A 20,021-nucleotide genomic window follows, 5' to 3' on the forward strand; every position below is an offset into this window, starting at 1 on the left:
AAGATTTTGCCAACTTTGAAAGTTTTTAGTTGTAGTTTTAGTTGTCATCATCATTTTGTAACTGTTTGATGGGATGTATGCATACTTTGGCACACATCCAAAGTTGAATTGAAAAGCAAACAACAATATTCAGTACAAGTTTGGGTAGTGTTTGTTTTGTTTTGTTTGTTTGTTTGTTTGAGCATTCACACACCATCCTCTTAATGAGAAAGAAGATGCTAAGGATTTTACCTTTACTACATTTCAAGTTCAAATTTCAGCTTCACATTTGATGAGCATACAAGCTATGTTTATGTTAATGCTCAAAAGATCAACATGCTATATATACTACCGGTACCTGCAAATATATACAGTAAAGCAGCAGCTTGAATTTATATTAAGCAATAAACCATCTAAGCAGCAGAGCGTGTCTTCTTCAACTTTCTTGCCCTAATCTTGCCATAAACCTGGAAAATATTATGCTGGTGCTGATATACATTTATAGTGCCGCCAAAGCTTCCGCAATACACATGAATTTAAACAACAAAGAAGAAGGGGAAAAAATATGGCGTGATCATGAAACAGCTTTCTTTCATTTTAAGTGGTTTTATTGTGACACCAATAAAAAAACAAACAAAGAAGAACAAGATGGAACTTTGCACAACATATTGTAATGAAGGTTGGGGTCAGAGGTGAGGGAAATATAATTTGAAATCCTGAATGTGAAACATTGTTATATATGCACTTGAATATCTGTTATTATATAGGATGGCAATGAGTGGGATATCGGGGAATATTGCATGAATTGAAGATGAACTCGTGCATTACTGGCCCTGACAAGTGCAATATTCCCTGGTATTCCATGAATCAAAGCCGTGCAATATAATCATTATCATCTATAATCATTATCTAGAGAAGTCATAAACTGTACAAACTTACTGTACTTCTACTACATTGTAGACTATTTGCTGTATTTGAAAATCTTGAAGAGTTTTTTACAGGTTTAATCAGTACAATGTGTTTCGGAAATAATTTTCCGAGACTTACTATTAAAAAAATAAACATGTACAACCCTTTATTTTTTGTTCTGATACACCACTCATATAGCACTGAAGGTTTCCTTATGGGACAGTTCAATGGCAAATGTAGATAATTCTGTTGATACACCACACACAATCTAGAGGACAAAACAAACAAACAAAAAGTAAAGATAAATCATTGTATGAGAGCAACAGAACAAAATGTACCAAATGTAAGAAGTTAATTGCAAAATATTGAGATAATCCGTAGAATTTATGTCTATAGATATGGCCTTGATGCACTATGAATATGTTTTGTTCATTCCTTCCAACAAGACATTTCTCTAACACAATTCCATGGCTATCACTGACAAAATGCAGGTGCCAATACATCGGACTTTCTGAACCGCTTCTTTTTTTCTTTAATTCAAAGCTACATAGACGTTGAATTTCGAAGCCATTGAATTGAACTTGTGACATTTTGCCGACTGGACAAACCCATAATTGATGCAAAAAGAAAATACTAAGTAGAAAAGAGAAAGGGTTCAGCAAGATTATTGCTTCTGAGGGGATCAGGAAATAGTGGTAAGTATGAGATGTGATTGTATGGGGACTGACAAATGAGAGAATATTCATGGTGAAGGAGTACGATTTGGAATCTGTAAGTTAATTCATTTTGCTCGCTGTGGAGTAATTAGTAATGACTTGCAAAAAACCTTGTAATGAATGGTTGAGGGGGGAAAAGCCTCAGAAACGGCTTATTGAAGCAGAGCTTGTTATAAAACATTGTCTTTAAGCATGTAATGAATTATTTTACATACATTGCTGCATTCTGTGTCCATTTTTCCCTATCTGTAATGGATACGAGGGATTCAAATCATTTATCTTGCTAGTGGATAACTGGAAGGTACACTTCTTCAGTATGTTAGGAAAATAATGGTAAAAGCATGGGATATTTTTACAATTTCTAGTGCCATTTACAGCAGGTTGGGATTTGGGCTTCATTGTCAAATGGAAAGACTATTCTGATCTGGATTGAATGTCTATGTGGAAATGAAATTTGATAGAAAGTCTGCTAGCCTGAAATTGAGAATTAGACTGGGTAATTTGGGTGATTTTGCTGTAGAGTGTTAATGTCCTTGTCACCATAGATGAACATAGATGACCATGGCTTTTGAAATACCACGAGTGTGAGTGCAGAATTATTCCTCTAGGGAAGTATCAGATATTCAGTCAATGCAGACAATAACTGTGGTAAGCAAATGTCCACATTTGAAAAAAAAAAATCTAAATATTTAATTTCAGATATATGCCGATGTAAAGACAACAACTATGGCATGATAATGGAAACTGTAAGAATAGATGACAATAATACTGTAAAGGATAGGGATGTGAGTGTGAGAAGCCGTCTAACTGTAAAAATTCATGGTACCTGGATATGATCTCATGGGAAAAACTTCCAAGAACAATTTACGAGCAAATAAAATGGAAAATTCCTCATATGTCTCTCAGTGCAAGTTCTGGGCGACAATAAAGTGATTTAGAAACATATTCCACATTAGGTAGTTTACACTTGCGTATCTCATCTCACTTTGACGTGATCCAAGCCGTTTTACTCTTACATGTGTGTGTGTGTGTGTGTGTGTGTGTGTGTGTGTCTGTGTGTGATGTGGATCTGCTAAATATATTCAGTTCAACCTCGATTATCCAACCATCTATTATCTGGACTTATTTATCATCCGGATACGCTCATGTAGTGAAGATGAAAAAGAAAGTGATTTCAAACACGAATCTTTTACAAAACTAACATGATTTACCTATAATAGATTCTGCTCCACTCCGATCCAATTAATGCCTTAAAAAAAATTGGCTGCAACATGACTTCCACAAACCATGAACAGCATTAACACAGACAAATTCACGTTGTAGGCCTACATATAATTATACATAACTTTTACCCACTGCGTGCTGCATGTTCTTCATTGGGACAACCATCGCCAGATAGATTGTGATTTTGCAATTTCTCAGTCTATCATTACAGTGTGCATACGAACGTGAACATTGTTTTTCCTACATCTGGCCAAATTGCTTTAATATCTGGATGGGTGCCGGCCTTGACATGGTCGAAAAACAGAGGTCTGACTGTAGTATTTGTAGAAAGTTGAGGCCAAATAATCTGTCTGAAGTCCTCCAGCTGTCTGGTGGAGTGGAACATCTGGTGCCTTCTGCATCCTGATGGATTAGCCTGGAATGAACAAAATATGAACGTGAGTTTAAAAAAAGAGCTGTCAGGAAATGCATGATGTACACATATAATATAACTTTGAACAGGTTGTTCCGGCATGTTTTATGGTACTACTGAAAGAGTTCTCATGTGGCCCATTGATAGCTCTTTGGAACATATTGGTACCATCAGGGAGGTGAGTCTCACCTCCCTGGTACCATCAGGGCATCAGGCATCAGCCAGAAACCCATCAATCTTGCCACTCCCAATGAGAGATCCATCTGATGCACGGCCTTTGAAATAACCACTAGTTAAGTTCACCCACACTTGCCAAAATTGAAGTTTAGGTCGAAAACCGAACTGTTGATGATTAGCTCCACTTGTGAATTCACGACGCAGGTTCACACACACACCTAAACTTTAAGTCACAACTTACGAGCGAATCCCACTTGATGATTACACCGGAAGTACACAGAGTCTTTGCTAGATGACCTTATGCCCATACAAAAATAGCGCAGCAAACAAGAAGCGAGGTTCACACGAACTCACAAGCTCGTTGATTATTGTGTCCACACGGAGCGAAACTAAGAGTGGGAAATCACTATTCCCAAAGGTAAACAGGACCTTAAAGAATCTCATTGGGAACTGGTAAACCTTGGAGCAGGCTCTGAAAAGTTTGTGGACGTGGAAAAGCTGATGTGTGGTGTGTCGTATCCAAAGCATGGGCCATGGAAGTGGGAGAGTTGGTAGAGGATGAGATTTGATCGATGGCCTTTAACTTCTACTCAGCAGCATCACAAGAGGAAAGAAGTGTACTAGTATTCATCACAGAGGCAAGTGATGCTCCATTAGTTGCAGTTGTCAGGTGTACTGAGACTGGTATCATGGCTCACTTGGGTTCTTTGAGTGAAAGTCTTGGGAGTAGCAAGTATTGGTTCAATAGACCTGCTGCCACTTCGTTTCTGAGCAAGCTCTGCAGGAATAATGGCTCACAGAAAAAGGCCGAAGATAAAACAGATATGACAACGGCAAGTAGGCCATCGATCAAGACCTCTGCTGGAAATCTCTGAGTCTGGTATTTCCTTTCATAAGTCATCATGCCATTGTACGTAGGAGATTAGGCTATTTGTAGTTGCAGCCTGACCCCAAAGAAAATTGAGAGAAGATGGCTTTTAGAGGGGACTTAGCATGTTGACAGTGACAGTGCTGTATTGTGCAGTGTTCCCATCCCTAAATGAGCTGAATAAGTGGCAGGATCAGAAGTTTTGATGCCCTGCCAAAGGAACACCGAGAATCATAATATGGAAGCTCAAGAAGGACCAATGTCTATACTTCAAGATAGACAGCAAGAATAAGCCCATATCAGATGGGAAGATCAAAAAATCAAGATGGAAAGGTGGTGGGTTTCTTGGATTACTTTTGAGTTGCAGACCAGTGTGTTGCAAACTCCGTGGACTGTCGGTTAAAATGCCTGGCCTACAAGGAAATGTGCGGGCAAGACAACATACAATGTTTGCATGATGTACAATAGTCCAAAGAGTACAAAGCTCCAAGGGGTTCCTGCTAAGCTCGATCTCCCCCCTGAAATATGTTGAGCAGGTCAAACTGTTCAGATTACAAAATGTGCACCCAGAATCATGGAAAACTTGATTGGAAAATGCCTCCGACAAGTCACTGATCAACCAAACGTGACAGAGGTGGTACAGAAACTTGATTCAAGTTTTCATTCAGACTTAATTACGAAAACGAGTCGATTGGCATGAAACATGTTTTCAAATGAGGGCTCAGTATTTCAGGTCTTAGGGTTTGTCTATACCAAGCGCAGTATCGGCAACGGTCATGTGTTTTTGCTATGGTGCGCCAAAAGGAATCATGTCTGGTTCTATTATAAAAAAAAAATCAGTAATTCGGTACAAAGTCACCCAAAATGTTATTCTTATCTCAAAATCAAGAGCAACAAAATCACCAGTTGAAGATTAATTTCGTAACAAAATTATTAGCGGGGAAGAGATATTTTGGCAGTACCAGACATGGTTCCTTTTGGCGCACCGTAGCAAAAAACTGAACCATTGCCATTACCCATGCTCTGTGTAAATGGAGATTTACTCTATCAGACCTCCCAACCGTTCTGAATTTGGAGGAAAGAATCTGAATTTCTATTGTACCCAGCTCTTGATTCAATAGGATTTTCCTATTTTTGTTGATAGTTTTACTACACACTCCAATGAGAACTGCTCTTTCTGTCCTACTTTTGAGCCAAACCATCCCTATTTTTCAGTCTGAAAGGTTGGGAGGTCTGCTCTAGGATGAGGCTGGTTACTGGTTAACATAGGTTAGTAGCAGGAATCATTTTTAGGTTTTCATTCAATGCACAGACTGGAATTGTGGCATTGACTTTAAGTCTAATAAATGTTGCGCAATGATGCATTTGAATTTAGAATCTAGATATAAGAATTTAGCATTATTGTGCCTGTCGAGTATTAAAAGCACCATTTGAAGTCCTGCTCAAGTTAGCTCCACTGATAAATAAAGTAGAATTAGGAGTTCTAACATAATTATTTTCAAGGTTTCTTCAGAATTGAACATGAGGGAAGGAAATTTGAAAGTCTGCCATATTTTTGTAAGTCAGTAATATTAGTTGCAACTACACATCCTTCAAATTGGCAACAGTGATATGAAGATGCATCTTTCACATCAAGTTTTTGTAGTCTTGATTAAGCTGGTAACAATACATCGACTTTAAGAGAGAAAGCAGTTGCAGCTGTTTAAAATCATAGACCAAAAGTATAATGTCAATGATATATTGGTGAAGATATAAACAATTCAATGAGAGATTTGTGATATAAAAATATCACCTCTTCCAAGTATGCATTTAGTGAAAACTTGTAAAACTTTGAAATTCCATGACTTTCTTATCAGTTGTCCAATTTTGATGTAGCTTGTAGCATTCTGTTCATCTGATCTGACCCTATTCACGGAAGTTAAATTAGAAATGGTTTGGAATGTTGCATATGTATAGACTGCAGTTGATCGTTAAACCATGGATTAGTTAATTATTTACAGTGCTATCTTCAAATAGATGTATTTAAGTATAGTGCTCAATGAAATGTGGTCAGCATGTACTTTCATGTTTGTTTTTTTCTTGATGCCACTTTTAGTTTAATTGGTTTTGCCAACAAATGCACTCAAACATGAATTAACCCGTTCCATACTGAAGTTTGAAATGTCCATAGACTTAATACACAGGCCACCAAGTTCCAGTACAGAATGGTTTAACTCTGATCAAACCCCAGTTTATTCATTCTGCCCTTTCATATCAGCGTGGATGATGGGAAATGAAAGACTATCTACTTGTTTATCTTCTTCCTCGAAAAGACCAAAAATGTTGTTTTCCTTGAATCTATGTGCAAACAAGCTGATGTTACCTATCCCACAGGAATTGTAAGAAAGATGTTGTCCTTGATATGTTTTGAGCAGGGTTGGGGCAAAAAAAAAAAAGTATTTCTTTCCAGAATTGAGGTAATCATTCATGAATAATGTATGAGTAAACACTATGTGTATAGCCTGCAATTTAAAACCCCATTTAGATCTCATAAGCAAGGTAACTGCATTTAAGAAGTAGAATTTTGTCAAGTCTGTATAGATTTATTATATAGGCAGATCCTTTCTCCTGTACAAACTCTTGTTTGATACTTGTTCTTTAATATGCGAAGTAATTTGACCTTTCTCCTGATATTTTCCCCCAACTAGATGAATATAGTTGGATAACATATTGAATACCAAGAAAAATCACAAATGCATGAGAAAGAAAAGGGCAGTAAGTTTGGCAAGTATACTGTAAAAGTGGAAATTTTTGTTGTGTTGAAATTCTCGCATGTTCCGGGCAACCAGAAACTAATGCAAAAATAAAAGAATGCAAATATTTTTTACTAACATGCCATATGTTTCTATAGTTGATGTTTTGATTCCACTGGATTTAAAACATGGGAAACTCATTTGGTCCAGCCGAGAGCAAAAAAATTACTCACGCAAAAATATCCACTTTTACAGTAGGTTATTCTTTTCTGTTTTGCAATTTATATTATTGTTTGGTTCATACATATGTTCATTGACTTACAGACATTATTTCACTTAGCTAAGTCATCCTAAGAAGGTTATTAATTTCAAGACTAAAAAAAAAAAAAGAAAGAAAGAAAGAAAGAAAGAAAGAGAACAAATAATGAAATGCCCCCTTAAAGGGATGGTATAGTATTGGAGTAGATGAGATTTGGGCTTAAACTTTTTGCAAGATATCAAGAAACCATAAGAAATAGTGCAGAGCATACCAATCTAAGAGGAATTCAAAGTTTATTTGATGAAAATTGGTTTTGGAATGGCTGAGATATCCAAAAACAAAGTAAAACAAAGCAATCATAATGAAAGGTGGGTCCCACCTTTTATTTTTAGAACCAATTTTCATCAAATGAAATAATTTTGGATTCCTTTTGGAATTACATACTCTTTAAGTTCATATTTCTTAAAAGATTTCTCATGATTTCAACCCAAAGTGTTAGAAACCTGGAGTTAGGTCTCAACCAAAACTATACAATCCCTTTATATGATATGGGAAGGATGCTTGCAACAGTAAAGAATCCACATTCTGTCACTTTATTTGAAATATTGAATGGTAAATGAGAATGAGAGCAAAATGAAGAGAGAGAGAGAGAGAGAGGTTGGGGAGGAGGGGGATGAAAGAAAGAATCCAGTTGGAAACCAGATCACTGTAGAAGACTGGATATATTTCAATTAGTGTTCTGCTCATCTCTTTACTGTAAAAACAAACAAAAAATTGTGAATTTTACTTTCGTGAATTTCACACGAGCCAAGAATTATGAAATCAAAATCCACATGAATTTTCTTGTGTACATTTATATACATTGAATGCCAGTGGCAATTTTAGAAAATTTCATGCCACACAAAAAGCTGGTCGGCTCCAATTCTCAGAAATTTCATGCTACGAATGTCTTGCTTTACAGTAAAAAACCTGTGTTAGATTAGGAAGGGGTTGGAGCATAGAACCCTTTCAATTTAATTGTATATTCCCTTGTGGCAGGAATAGCAAGACCTCAAACTATTTTGCCCCCTCTCTGGCCTTGCGGATGAATATATCAATGGATGAATATATCAATCCTTTGTTGACTTTTACAGTTACGCTAAAGACGGAGTGACCTTTAGCAACAAATTATGGAGAGAATCGTGTCCTCCACCCAGTGTTGATTTGATAACTTATTCAGTGATATATCCTTCCGCTGCTATGATAATTTTAGATTGCTCGGTAGCCTCTGGCTCTTATACTTCGGAGATGATTTTGAGAGTAACTGAGAATTGGCATTTCTTCAAATCTGCGATCCTAAGCCAGCAGTTAATGCAGAAACTTGAAAGGAGGATGCAGCACATTCACATTTAGTGATTGATCGATGACATTGCGTGCAAAAAATGTTAAGCCTGACAAATGTGTATTCAAATCAAAGGGGAATTTTCCTCATATATTGTATACATGTGGTTTCAGTGAGTGCAGAAATCTTAGGAGGACGCATTAAAATAGTGAAGTTTTAGGAAAATTGTGCAATTGTTGAGGTCTTTGGTAAAATCCAGTGCCTTAATAGCTGGATACGGGGACTATAGCAATGTGTGATGTCACATTGGAAGTCTGATGTTAAGAAAATGCAAAAGTGTTCATTATTTCATGAAAAGAACACATTCATTTGATCTATTACTAATACCTGTTAATACCTGTTAAAGGGCAATACTATTCCCCCTCTCTTCTGGAAGAGGTAAGTAAAGAGCTCTTTCATTATGTTGAATTCTCATTGTTTGTTTTTCTAAAATCATTGATCTGAATAAGATATTTATATGTTCCTAGGATGTTTCCATTGGGGTTGGGTGTGGAAGAGGCCAGGGTCATATTAGATATCAGAATTGATTGTTGGCTCTCTTAAAGTAGCTTAAAAAGTGCAAGGCTTTCAAATGAGTTAAGATGATGATGCAACTACTTTTCTGTCAAATCCTCGAAGAAATTTGAATTATAATTCTACATGCAATATTCTAACACCAAAATGCAGCTGTCAGGTTTGATATCAGTGGAAAATGAGAGTGTTCAATCACAAAAGGTTATTATCATTATCATTATTATTATTATTATTATCATTATTATTATTATTATCATTATTATTATTATTATTATTTGCAATGTGAACAGAGAGTGAAGAATTGGAATGAGGAAGAAGTTGGTCTTGATCAGCGTCAGGAAGAGGAAATTTCAAGCATGGTTTCACTCATTTTTGTATTCAAAAGGTGGTGTAAAAATTAGCATCCCAGTTCATTGTATTGTGACACCTCTCAGTGTGGGAGTGATGTAAAGTCACAGATGGGGGGGGGGGGGGGGGGGGGGGGAGAGAGAACAACTGAATGTGGCGAGTGTGTAAATCAGTTACCGTACAATCGAAGTTGATAAACAGCACTCTGTCAGCACATCAATATGTCTCTATCAGGTACTTGATGCCGCCGATTCCAACCATTCTTCCGGCACCTTCTTCCTACCTCCCCCCCCCCCCATCTTTCTCCCATAAAAGAATTTGGAATTACATCATTTCTCCAGACATATTATAGCACTGGATTCATTCAGACACACAATGCATGACACTGTAGCTGTATTCCACCATGTATGTAAAAAACCTTGATTCTGTCTCCCATTTGTGGAGTATTTCCTACCTCGCAGACAGGAGACAGCTTGAGTGTCTTGTCATTCAATTCTTGCCATGATGCAGCATAATACTCTAGAGGACCTGAAGTAATCAGCATAAGAAAGATAAAAAAACCCCAGCAACATGTGTATGGTAAAGCAAAGAGAAGTTCTCGTCATTTGTCATATCCAGAAATGAGGGAGAAGTATGATCTGAAACATGATGCATGATCCGATACAATGCATGATCCGATGCAAGGCAGACTGCCTTACGCAGCTGAGTGTTCCTTGAAATTGGGGAGAAACTCACACGCCGTGTGTGAGATAACTGTAACTGCCGTTTTGAGCTATTCCACATTTACATGTGATTTATATGCATGGTGCAGTACAGTCATATCGCCAATGAGCTAAACTATAGCCAGGCAAGCGATATGAAGTTTGGTGTATTTGATGAAGTGTGAGACCATGCGGAAATATGTGCCTTTCTTTTATGATCTCGGTGAGAAGAAAACCACTATATGAATCGTTGGTCTTTGCAATTAAAAAAGAAAGAAAAGGTGCTGTAAATCTCAGTAAATGTCAACATTCTTTGTATTTATTTGTAGCTTTGAGCGTGTTAATGTGTTTGTATGTGTGTGTGTGTGTGTGTGTGGCCCCAAAATGTACTGATTTGGATGGTCCAGATTTGTGAGCTTGTGAATTTATGGTGAACTCTGTTTAATCAATGTTCAGATTTAAACAACATATCTGTGACACTACCGTAGAAGTCAGTGAAACATTCCTGGTATTGCATGTTACATGACTTTTATTTTGTTGTGATTACTGCAGCAGCATTTTTTTTTTTTTTTTTAATAGATGGGGCACATTTTATGCACCAGAAGTTAAAATATTTCAAATTATATTTGTTAAAAAAAATAAAGAAGAATAAGAGAGAATTGCGTTATCACTTAAGAAAGCTGAGAATTACTTCTTTGACAATGGCATCACAAAGATGTGATTTGTCAGTTCAGAATGAATGTTTACGGTGATTTGCAAAAACTTTTACTGGTATTACAGTTTTTATCAACAAGTTCTGCAATGAAATGAGACTGTGTGAAGATGATGAGGGCAAAAAATGGGTTTGATTAGAACGTTTTATTGGGCTTTACATGAACTTAAATCCAAACTGATGTTGGTAATAATCAACTGACCCAGTAATGATCCTGTGGGGTTGTTTTCACTGCACTGTCTAGTAAATGATTTGTGGAGGATGCACATGTCAAAAAAAAAAAAAAAAATGAGAGGCAAAGTTCAACATTTGCAGAAGTTTTTCTCTCAGTAATTTACCAAACAATGGAGCCCCAAACCATTCTTGTGCAGTTTGTGCATACTTTTCATGACGTGCATGCCAATAATCATGCGTAGCATTACTGAACTGTGGCTAGTCACTATAACACTCAACATGTGAACAATTCAAATGTTCCAATAATCACAGGGCAGCATGTTTCCAAGGAGAGTTAAAGTCAAATAAATTCTTGTCTCGTTCTCCTTCCTCCTTCCTTTCTCAACAGCTGCAGACGATACTTCCAAATCCCTGTGCAGGTTTGGTGATCTTGTTCAGACTAAAATACAAATGTTGGACCTTGCCAATTTTTGTAACTTTCACACCCTTGGCAAATCATTGGCATACTCTGTGAAGATAGCCCTCAATTGAATGAGATAATGCATATCATTGTGTTCTTTCTAAACACATGTGGCTAGCTATATTACCTTTTTGGGGTAATATTTCTTAAATGATAGAAAAAAATACATTTACTATTTTACCTGTGTTAGGCCAAACAAAAAAAATGTTGCATTGGCATAACATGAGATTTTCAAATAGGGTCGGTCGGGCGGATTTTTTTTTTTTTTTTTTTTTTGCTACCTGCATTTTACGTGTAAAACTCGTGCTCAGCTCAGTAAACAGTTACAACTGCTGCACCGAATGTGCTGTGTTCATCTATTCTACAAATCATTTATGAGACCGATATTACTGGAATTATACCCCTTCACAGAATTTAAAGATGTTGAAATCCCTATCCTGAATGTTTTCACTTCATATTTTACTATTTTGACTTAGATAAGATAGATGCAAATTGACCCATATGTACGATCTTTTCATCGCACACGGCGATCTCTATTACAGTCCCACATATACAGATTCATGTAAGTTCTCCACACAAGAAACCTATGGCAAAACTGTGCACAATACATTGCAGTCTGAATGCTACGTATACACTGAATAAATCTTGTTAGAGTACGCGTCCGTGTTGGAAACAGATGACGTACTGATCAAGGAAGGCTTATGCGAGGCGCTAGATCACTCCCTCGTACATCCGATATCCCCAGAGCTGTTTCCACTTCCGGGTTTGTGCGATCGCGATCGCGATTGCAATCAACAAGATATTTGATATCGATAGCAAAAAAATAATAAAAAAACATGGGGTCGGCGGAATTTTTAGGGTCGGGCGGGTTACGCCAATGCAACAATTTTTTTTTTTTGGCCTTACTTTGAGACAAATGAAGGTACACAACTGGATACACCTGTACATGCGATGCGTGATATCATGATGTCACGTAGCCCCCTCTTCAGTGAAAGTTCTGCTCGTTCACCGCTATGTTATTGTTCGTGAGCCACGGTAATCAAGCGTAGGAAAGTATTTGATGCTTGTCAGCTGCTTGACTATGTGCCATGTAGAATACATGTGTATTTAAACAAACAGGCAAACCCACAGAAAACAATTGTTGTATATCATGTGTAAATTTTACATATTCCAGTGTGCACTTTAAAAAGGGCTCCTCGTATCATTTCTCTTAGATTTATCTCTGCTGAAAAGCATTATGTGTTGGAATCTGAGTGAAACTGTTTCTCAAAGTCCAGTTTTATCGCTTCTCTCATTTCACAGTGAAGAGATGGCAAACATTTATTGTCATATTTTCTGAAAATATCATCATCGCCTCTGCACTGCTGTCTTGAAAAGGAGAAATTTCCTGAATGAGGAATTCATTATGATTTGAAAGCATTCTCAATACAAAGGCACATGTAGCTGTAAGAAGATATAGGTAAATGCAGTGAACAGAGTGAATGCCTTTCTGTATGGCTCTGATTGATTGAAACATTTATTTGTGAAGAGCAAATATATCCACGTGAATGCCACTAGGTCTTCCAGCTAGGTGTTGGTTGGACTCTAAAAATAGCAGGTGTAGTCATTTTTCATTCCAAGACTTCACTCGTGCAGTGTTTTCTTATAATATGTATGAGCCTATGTTTTGTAATGTTACTATCGAATGTCATATTGCCTTGCGGGCTTGTGGGAAGCACTTTTTTTTTCGTTGGCCCAGCCACAGGGAAAGGCGAATTAAAGGATAGTGTGTATTGATGTATTGTCTTCTGCAGGGAAAGCCTATACTCTCTAGTATATCTTGAGAAGTTGTATGTTTATATTTATGTAAGATTTCTCACTTTTCAAAGTTTTACCTGTTCAAAAATTAAAAAAAAAGAATAGCTATTTCTCGTAAATTGCAAGAGCTGTGATTTAGTATGAATAAGAATAGCTACAAGCTTTCATCACACGGACACAAACTTTTCACTGACCTGTTTGCATTCTATCTTAGCAGCTTGTCCTCTAGTGAAAAGAACTGGTGTGGTACTACCAAGAATTAGCCTAAGAGCTATAGACAGACTTTTGAAAATCTTGGTTAATGTGTGTACACAATGAAGAATGATTTGTAGTCTTGTGAGCAAGATGGCTGATGTTACTGTCATCTGTATGACACCATATATTCACTCTTGAGTCCTTGCCCAGTTTTCAGTTCTTTCCTGTATAACTGGATCGAAATGAAGTTCAGATTCATGGTAGCTAACATTTTCTTATTTTTGAGATAATTTGCTTGTGCATGTCAAAGTGTCATTAAGTACGTATAGACTAGAAGCAGAAAAAAAGAAGTGTTTCTACACATCCTGGGGCTGTCAGGGGAAGATATGAGGCGACTGGCTGATTGATTCGATAGAAGTTTCTGCCAGCAAGCAAACTCCCACAGGTGTTTTTACCAGCATAAACAGTGGACAAAGGGAAAAATGGAAGTTTCATTGCTGTTGTTTTATTTGCCAGTATAGAGAAGCACGATGAGGGAGAGAGAAAAAAAAAAGAACCTGCATACTCTGAAATAGAGGTTTCTTTATACCCCAAGCTTGAAAACAACTTGATTTATGGCTAAAACTGGCATTTTTCCTTCTGACATTTTTTCATCGCTAACATTTTACCTCTAATGAAAGTGTTGTGTCAAACCAATCATCAGTTGGGGATTTATATGTGTGTGTGTGTATATATATATATATATATATATATATATATATATATATATATATATATATATATATATATATATATATATATATATATATATATATATATATTATATATATATATATATATATATATATATATATATGTACATATTTCCCCATGTATTATTTTTTCATGTTTGGTTATGTATGTTATTACCTCCGCCAAGGGAGGAGATTATGTTTTCATTACCGTTGGTTTGTTGGTTGGTTTGTTTGTTTGTTCGTTTGTTTGTTTGTCCGTGTGCAAAATAACTCAAAGATTTTTGCACGGATTTGGATGAAACTTGCAGGAAAGGTTGAAAATGACACAAAGAACAGATGATTAGATTTTGGTAGTGATCTGTACATTTTTATGGGTTTTATGAAGGATTTTCGATATTTTACCATGTAGGGTCAATGAACTTGGGAGTTCAAGCTGCGCATTTTGAAGTTTTCATGCGCGCACTAAAGTGCATGCTCTAGTTTCTGCCGGGGCAAGGTGCGCCATGCATCTAAGGGTTTATGACATAACAAAAGCCTCTATATTGGGAAATCGGGCGATTTTTCAGTGGGTGGAAATTAAATCACTGATCTCTATGGAAGAGCAAGATCATTAAAGGACAAGTTCACCTTCATAGACATGTGGGTTGAGTGAATGCAGCAATATTAGTAGAACACATCAGTGAGAGTTTGAGCAAAATCGGACAATCCGTTAAAAAGTTATGAATTTTTGAAGTTTCTGCTCAGTCACGGCTGGATGAAAAGACTACTATAGCTTGTGATGTCACATGAGTACAATGATATAAAGAAAGAATAAAGAAAATTCAACATATTTCCATTTTTCCAGCATAACAAAAGAACACTCAACTTCTCTCTTTCAGAAGGCAGGGGATATAATATTACCCTTAACATACGTCAGTAGCAAGTCGAAGAAATGTGCACTTTATTCAAAAAGTAAAGTTTTGTGAAATTGTCTTTTTATTTTCCTTATATAGTTGTACGCATGTGACATCATGCACTGTAGTAGTCTTCTCTTCCAGCAGTGACTGCGCAGATACTTAAAATATTCGTAACTTTTGAACGGATTGTCCAATTTTCCTCAAACTTTCACTGATGTGTTCTACTAATATCGCTGCATTCTCTCAATCCTTATGTATATGAAGGTGGACTTGTCCTTTAATGGAAAGTAACTGCTTGGCGGTGGTCTGCGCTCTCAGAGTGTTTTTATAGTTTTATGAGTTATGATTTACCATCTGTAAAATGTTGAAATGCAATATTTCCTTTATCTGCTTGATCAACATACAACTTAATAATGATTCCACAAATTCTGATCTCATTATCAACCCCCTTGCAGTATGATTTCATCTTTGACTGCTTCTGCGACCTTTGGCCTCAGGAGGAGTACCGTCTGACGATCCGGTCACTGCCAGTAGATTTTGAGAACCAGTCTCTCATTGATGACAGTAGCTATGTGGAAGATTTCGTAGTGCCAGGTGAGCCAGAATTGAGGGTGCAAATCTACACCAAATTCAAGATGAATGTCTGTAGAGTAACATGATACAAATGAAATTTTAGATGTTTCATCAGTTTGACTTTTAACTCGAAAATGTTGTTGCATTTCATACTTTACATGTTCTTGAATAATAATGATATTGTATAGATAAAGAGTTCTCTAAGCAAATCCAAAAGATGCATTTACCTGTGACAGTTTCGAGGATGGGCTGTCATCTTCCTCAAACAATGGCCAATTGGCAACTGATGATTTTGCGCCAATCAGCAATCACCCAGGTGTGACATCCAAGTGATGTCTGTTTGTCTTGAGAACTTTTTATCTATATCTATCAGCCATCCTTATAAACTTATTTTGCAATAATGATATTTGTCTTTACCACATGTGCAAATCAGGAGGGATGCTGATGACATCAGCTTACAACTATTCCATCAATATGTGCGGAAAAATAAAGAAATCATGTTTGTGGTCAGTGATTTAGCAGTCAAAAACTTTTTCCCTTTTGTGCCATTTTTTGCTGAGTTGTGGCAAAATAACAGAAATTTAACACAGAGAATGCAGGTTTCTCTTCATGATTTCTAATTATAATAAAAAAGGAAATCAAATGTGTGAAGATTTGTATATTGTGCGTGTATATATACATGTAGGTGTGTTTGAGTTTTATGTAGTCATGACATCATTTTATCCACTTTGCATGTGGGGTTGCTGCTAATATCATTGATTTGTGAACATTTGTGAAGTTCTAACTTCCCCGGACCTTCTTGATACTTTTAAAAGTCCAATTGTGATGAAACCTCTATTTCATTCAACTCTCTATTTAAGCCAACTTGTGCTTGGATTGGATTGGTACTTTTAGTGAAGTATGGTGGTCGTGTGTGTGTGTGGGGGGGGGGGGGGGGGGGGGGGGACAATGCGGAGTTGATACATGTATAGCTACTGTCTGTGAAGTCTGTAAACAAAAACAAAAACCCAGTAATAAATGAATTCTCCCCCCCCCCCCCCCGAAAAAAAAGGAGAGAAAAAAAATCAATACACCACACTGTAAGAGAAATTATTATCACATAGGTTGAGACAAAAACGATGAAGTAAGTATTCAATAGAAGTGTAACAATTATAATTTTAAAGGAATTAAAAACACATATCCAGGATCTGAATATTCTAAAAAGCAACAAAAACAATTAAAAGAAAAGGTTTAGCTGTTAAAAGGAATGTATGTGTAGTCCAGTTGTGCCACGAACTGAGATCGCGGTAACCTTTTTTTCAGATGGCATATCAATTTTTTTAATCTGGGTGGAAGATGAAACTTTAGACATCCTGTTTGAATTTCTGTCACAAATGTGTGGGTGTATACTTCAATATTTCATGTCGAATATGAATGAGGGTTTTGTTTTTGTTTTTGTTTTTGCATGAAAAGTGTTCCGGCCATTGTGATTCAACAAAAATCTCTTGGGATGCCGATTTTACACCATTCTAATTGAACCATGGATATTCTTACAGTCATGACTTCCGTAATATCAATCCATAACCTCACACATACTTTGATTTTACCGAGTCATAATAATGTGTGTGTATGTGTATATGCATGTGTTTGTAGTAGAGCGTGTTTTGATATTTGCTAGTGTATTCAATTCTTATGTTGATTCATGGGCTAATACTGACAGATATTGATTCTTTGTTTACTGCTTACAATTGTTTAAAAAGGGATATTTTAGTCACATGTCTGTATTATCAATGACTTATAAAGTAATCCTTTTGAAAGCCAAGTCATTTTAAGGGCTGTTAAGTAGAAAATTTATATGTAGAAACATATATTTATGTTGGAATGGAAATTAGAAATAAAAAGATAGATTTTAAAAAATAATATTCCATTCACATCTGTTTATTTTATTCTTGACACGAGATGATGAATAAAGTTTTGTATGTATTTGTTTCAAACATACATTCAAGTGGAATGAGAACTGGAACAAAAATATCAGAAAGACAAAGGGAAATATATTGATGCATTTTCAAGTCGCACTTAGACAAGAACACACAGAATAACTTGTTTTGAATTAAAGCTGATAATGTGTTCAGGCTGTGCATATCATGTTGCACATCATATATGAGTCATCAATTAAATGCATCACATCATCAATTATCTCCTGGGTACTATATTCAGAAGAGCGGAAGCTGGTCAAGACCTTATATCTTGAAGTACCGGTATGAGTTTTCTTCAATTTGTCTCCCTCTGTCAAAATTGTTAAAGGGATGGTGTAGTGACGGTGGAGACAAGGATTGAGCTCTTAATTTTGTTGTGAGATACCAAGAAACCACTTATGAAATAGTATAGAACATACCATTCTTATAGAGGACTTCACACTTTATTTGATGGAAATCAATTTTGGAATGGCTGAAACATCCAAAAACAAAGTAAAACATAACGATCATCATAAAAGGTGAGTCCCACCTTTTAAGAGGATCGCTCTTTTTGGATATCTCAACCATTTCAAAACTGATTCTCATGAAATAATCATTGAATTCCTCTTGAAATTGCATGCTCTTTTATATCTCATAAGAGGTTTCTCATCATCTCACCTAGAAATGACAGAAACCTGAAGTTAGGTCTCAACCAAAACTATACGATCCCTTTAAAAATGTAGACCAGCAGTTGCAATCTCACAAATTTCATTTGTGCCGATAGAATTTCATTTGTACAGACAATTTGGAGAAAACTCATACCTCATATCTTTATCCCTCTGCTTGATTATCTCCTGCTTTCACCTTTTATCTTGTCAGATCTTTATTCATTACCTTGTGTGGGTAGACTTTCTTTGGTAGAAAAAAAGTATGTCAATGATAAGATAACAAACATAAAATACAGTAAAGTTTTGGAGCACAGTAATAGATCACCTTTGAAGATGATATAAAGTTTTGGTACCTCAAAAGTTTCCCTGAATTTCCTTGTCTTAGTTTGTGTTTCAGGGTAAAGTACCTTTCATAATTATAACTAACACTGTGAGACTTACTCGCCCCAAAGTGCTCTCATGTCTTAGTAATCATGCAATTAACTGCGACCAGCAGCCCCATACGCATAGCGTAATGGGGCTTCGCATTGTAGCATTCAGGATCATGACAGATTTAGTATCGCGGGTAAATATCAACTTAAAATCCAAAAATTTCTTCAATTTGAAGACTTACCAATTAAGTTGAAGTATTGAAAACAGGTTTCGGGCAACGTTTGGTTCTGCCAATAGTCCCTTTCTGTTGGAATTGATGACTGAATGTGACTCGGTCAAGAGGACCTTGCGCACACAGACATGCGCTGGCCGTCAATTCAGTGTAGCTCTCCCAAGGTCCTCTCGACCGAGTCACATTCAGTCATCAATTCGAACAGAAAGGGACTATTGGCAAAACCAAACGCTGCCCGAAGCCTGTTTTCAATACTTCAACTTAACTGGTAAGTATTCAAATTGAAGAAATATTTGGATTTTAAGTTGATATTTACCCGCGATACTAAATCTGTCATGATCCTGAATGCAACAATGCGAAGCCCCATTTAGCTATGGATGCGTATGGGGCTGCTGGTCACATGCGTATGGGGCTGCATGCTGCTGGTCGCAGTTATCATGCAATAATGGTTTCATAAAATACGTGTACTACCTCGCCGCCGTATGGCGTCGCATACTAGTAAACAGCTCTTGATTGCATGATTACTAAGACATGAGAGCACTTTGGGGCGAGTAAGTCTCACAGTGTTAGTTATATGAAAGGTACTTTAACCTGAAACACAAACTAAGACAAGGAAATTCAGGGAAACTTTTGAGGTACCAAAACTTTATATTATCTTTAATTAAAACCTGATGTGCAGCTATTTTCTCAGTGTTACCTGATGTATCACTTCTGTGCACGTTATCAAACAATGTTTGCAAACAATCTCAAAGCATGCCTAATTTTTCTAGAAACAGACATTTAGTCTGGGTGCCAAAGCCACTTTTTGGGTCTAACCTTGTTTTACCGTCCACCCAATGTTTTTTGATGGTTTTACCCTATTTCGGGGGTGCTGAATCCGAATCTGGATGATGCAACTCTTGCATCCTTGAGGGTTTTGAGATATTCAAGATGGCCGCCAAAATGGCGCCAAAACCGGAAATTCCCACATATTTCCTTATAAGTGGTGAGATATTGAAAACAATTGATGGATTTACCCTATTTCGAGGGTGCTGAATCCGAATCTGAATGGTGCA

General features: G+C 36.7%; 1 protein-coding gene across 1 annotated transcript in view; it reads left to right on the top strand.

Annotated features, from left to right (window-relative positions):
• Positions 1-15,846, top strand: part of LOC139717365 (uncharacterized) — a 57,396-nt gene extending 41,550 nt beyond the window's left edge. Inside the window, exon 5 of the mRNA XM_071628869.1 lies at positions 15,643-15,846. Within this exon, the coding sequence (XP_071484970.1) occupies positions 15,643-15,846 (204 nt within the window). The remainder of the gene's footprint in view (positions 1-15,642) is intronic.
• The last annotated feature ends 4,175 nt before the right edge of the window (positions 15,847-20,021 follow it).

This window comes from Diadema antillarum, unplaced genomic scaffold (genome assembly GCF_040938485.1).
Source record: "Diadema antillarum isolate AM-2024a unplaced genomic scaffold, OU_Dant_1.0 scf00000074, whole genome shotgun sequence".
NCBI classification, from domain to species: Eukaryota; Metazoa; Echinodermata; class Echinoidea; order Diadematoida; family Diadematidae; genus Diadema; species Diadema antillarum.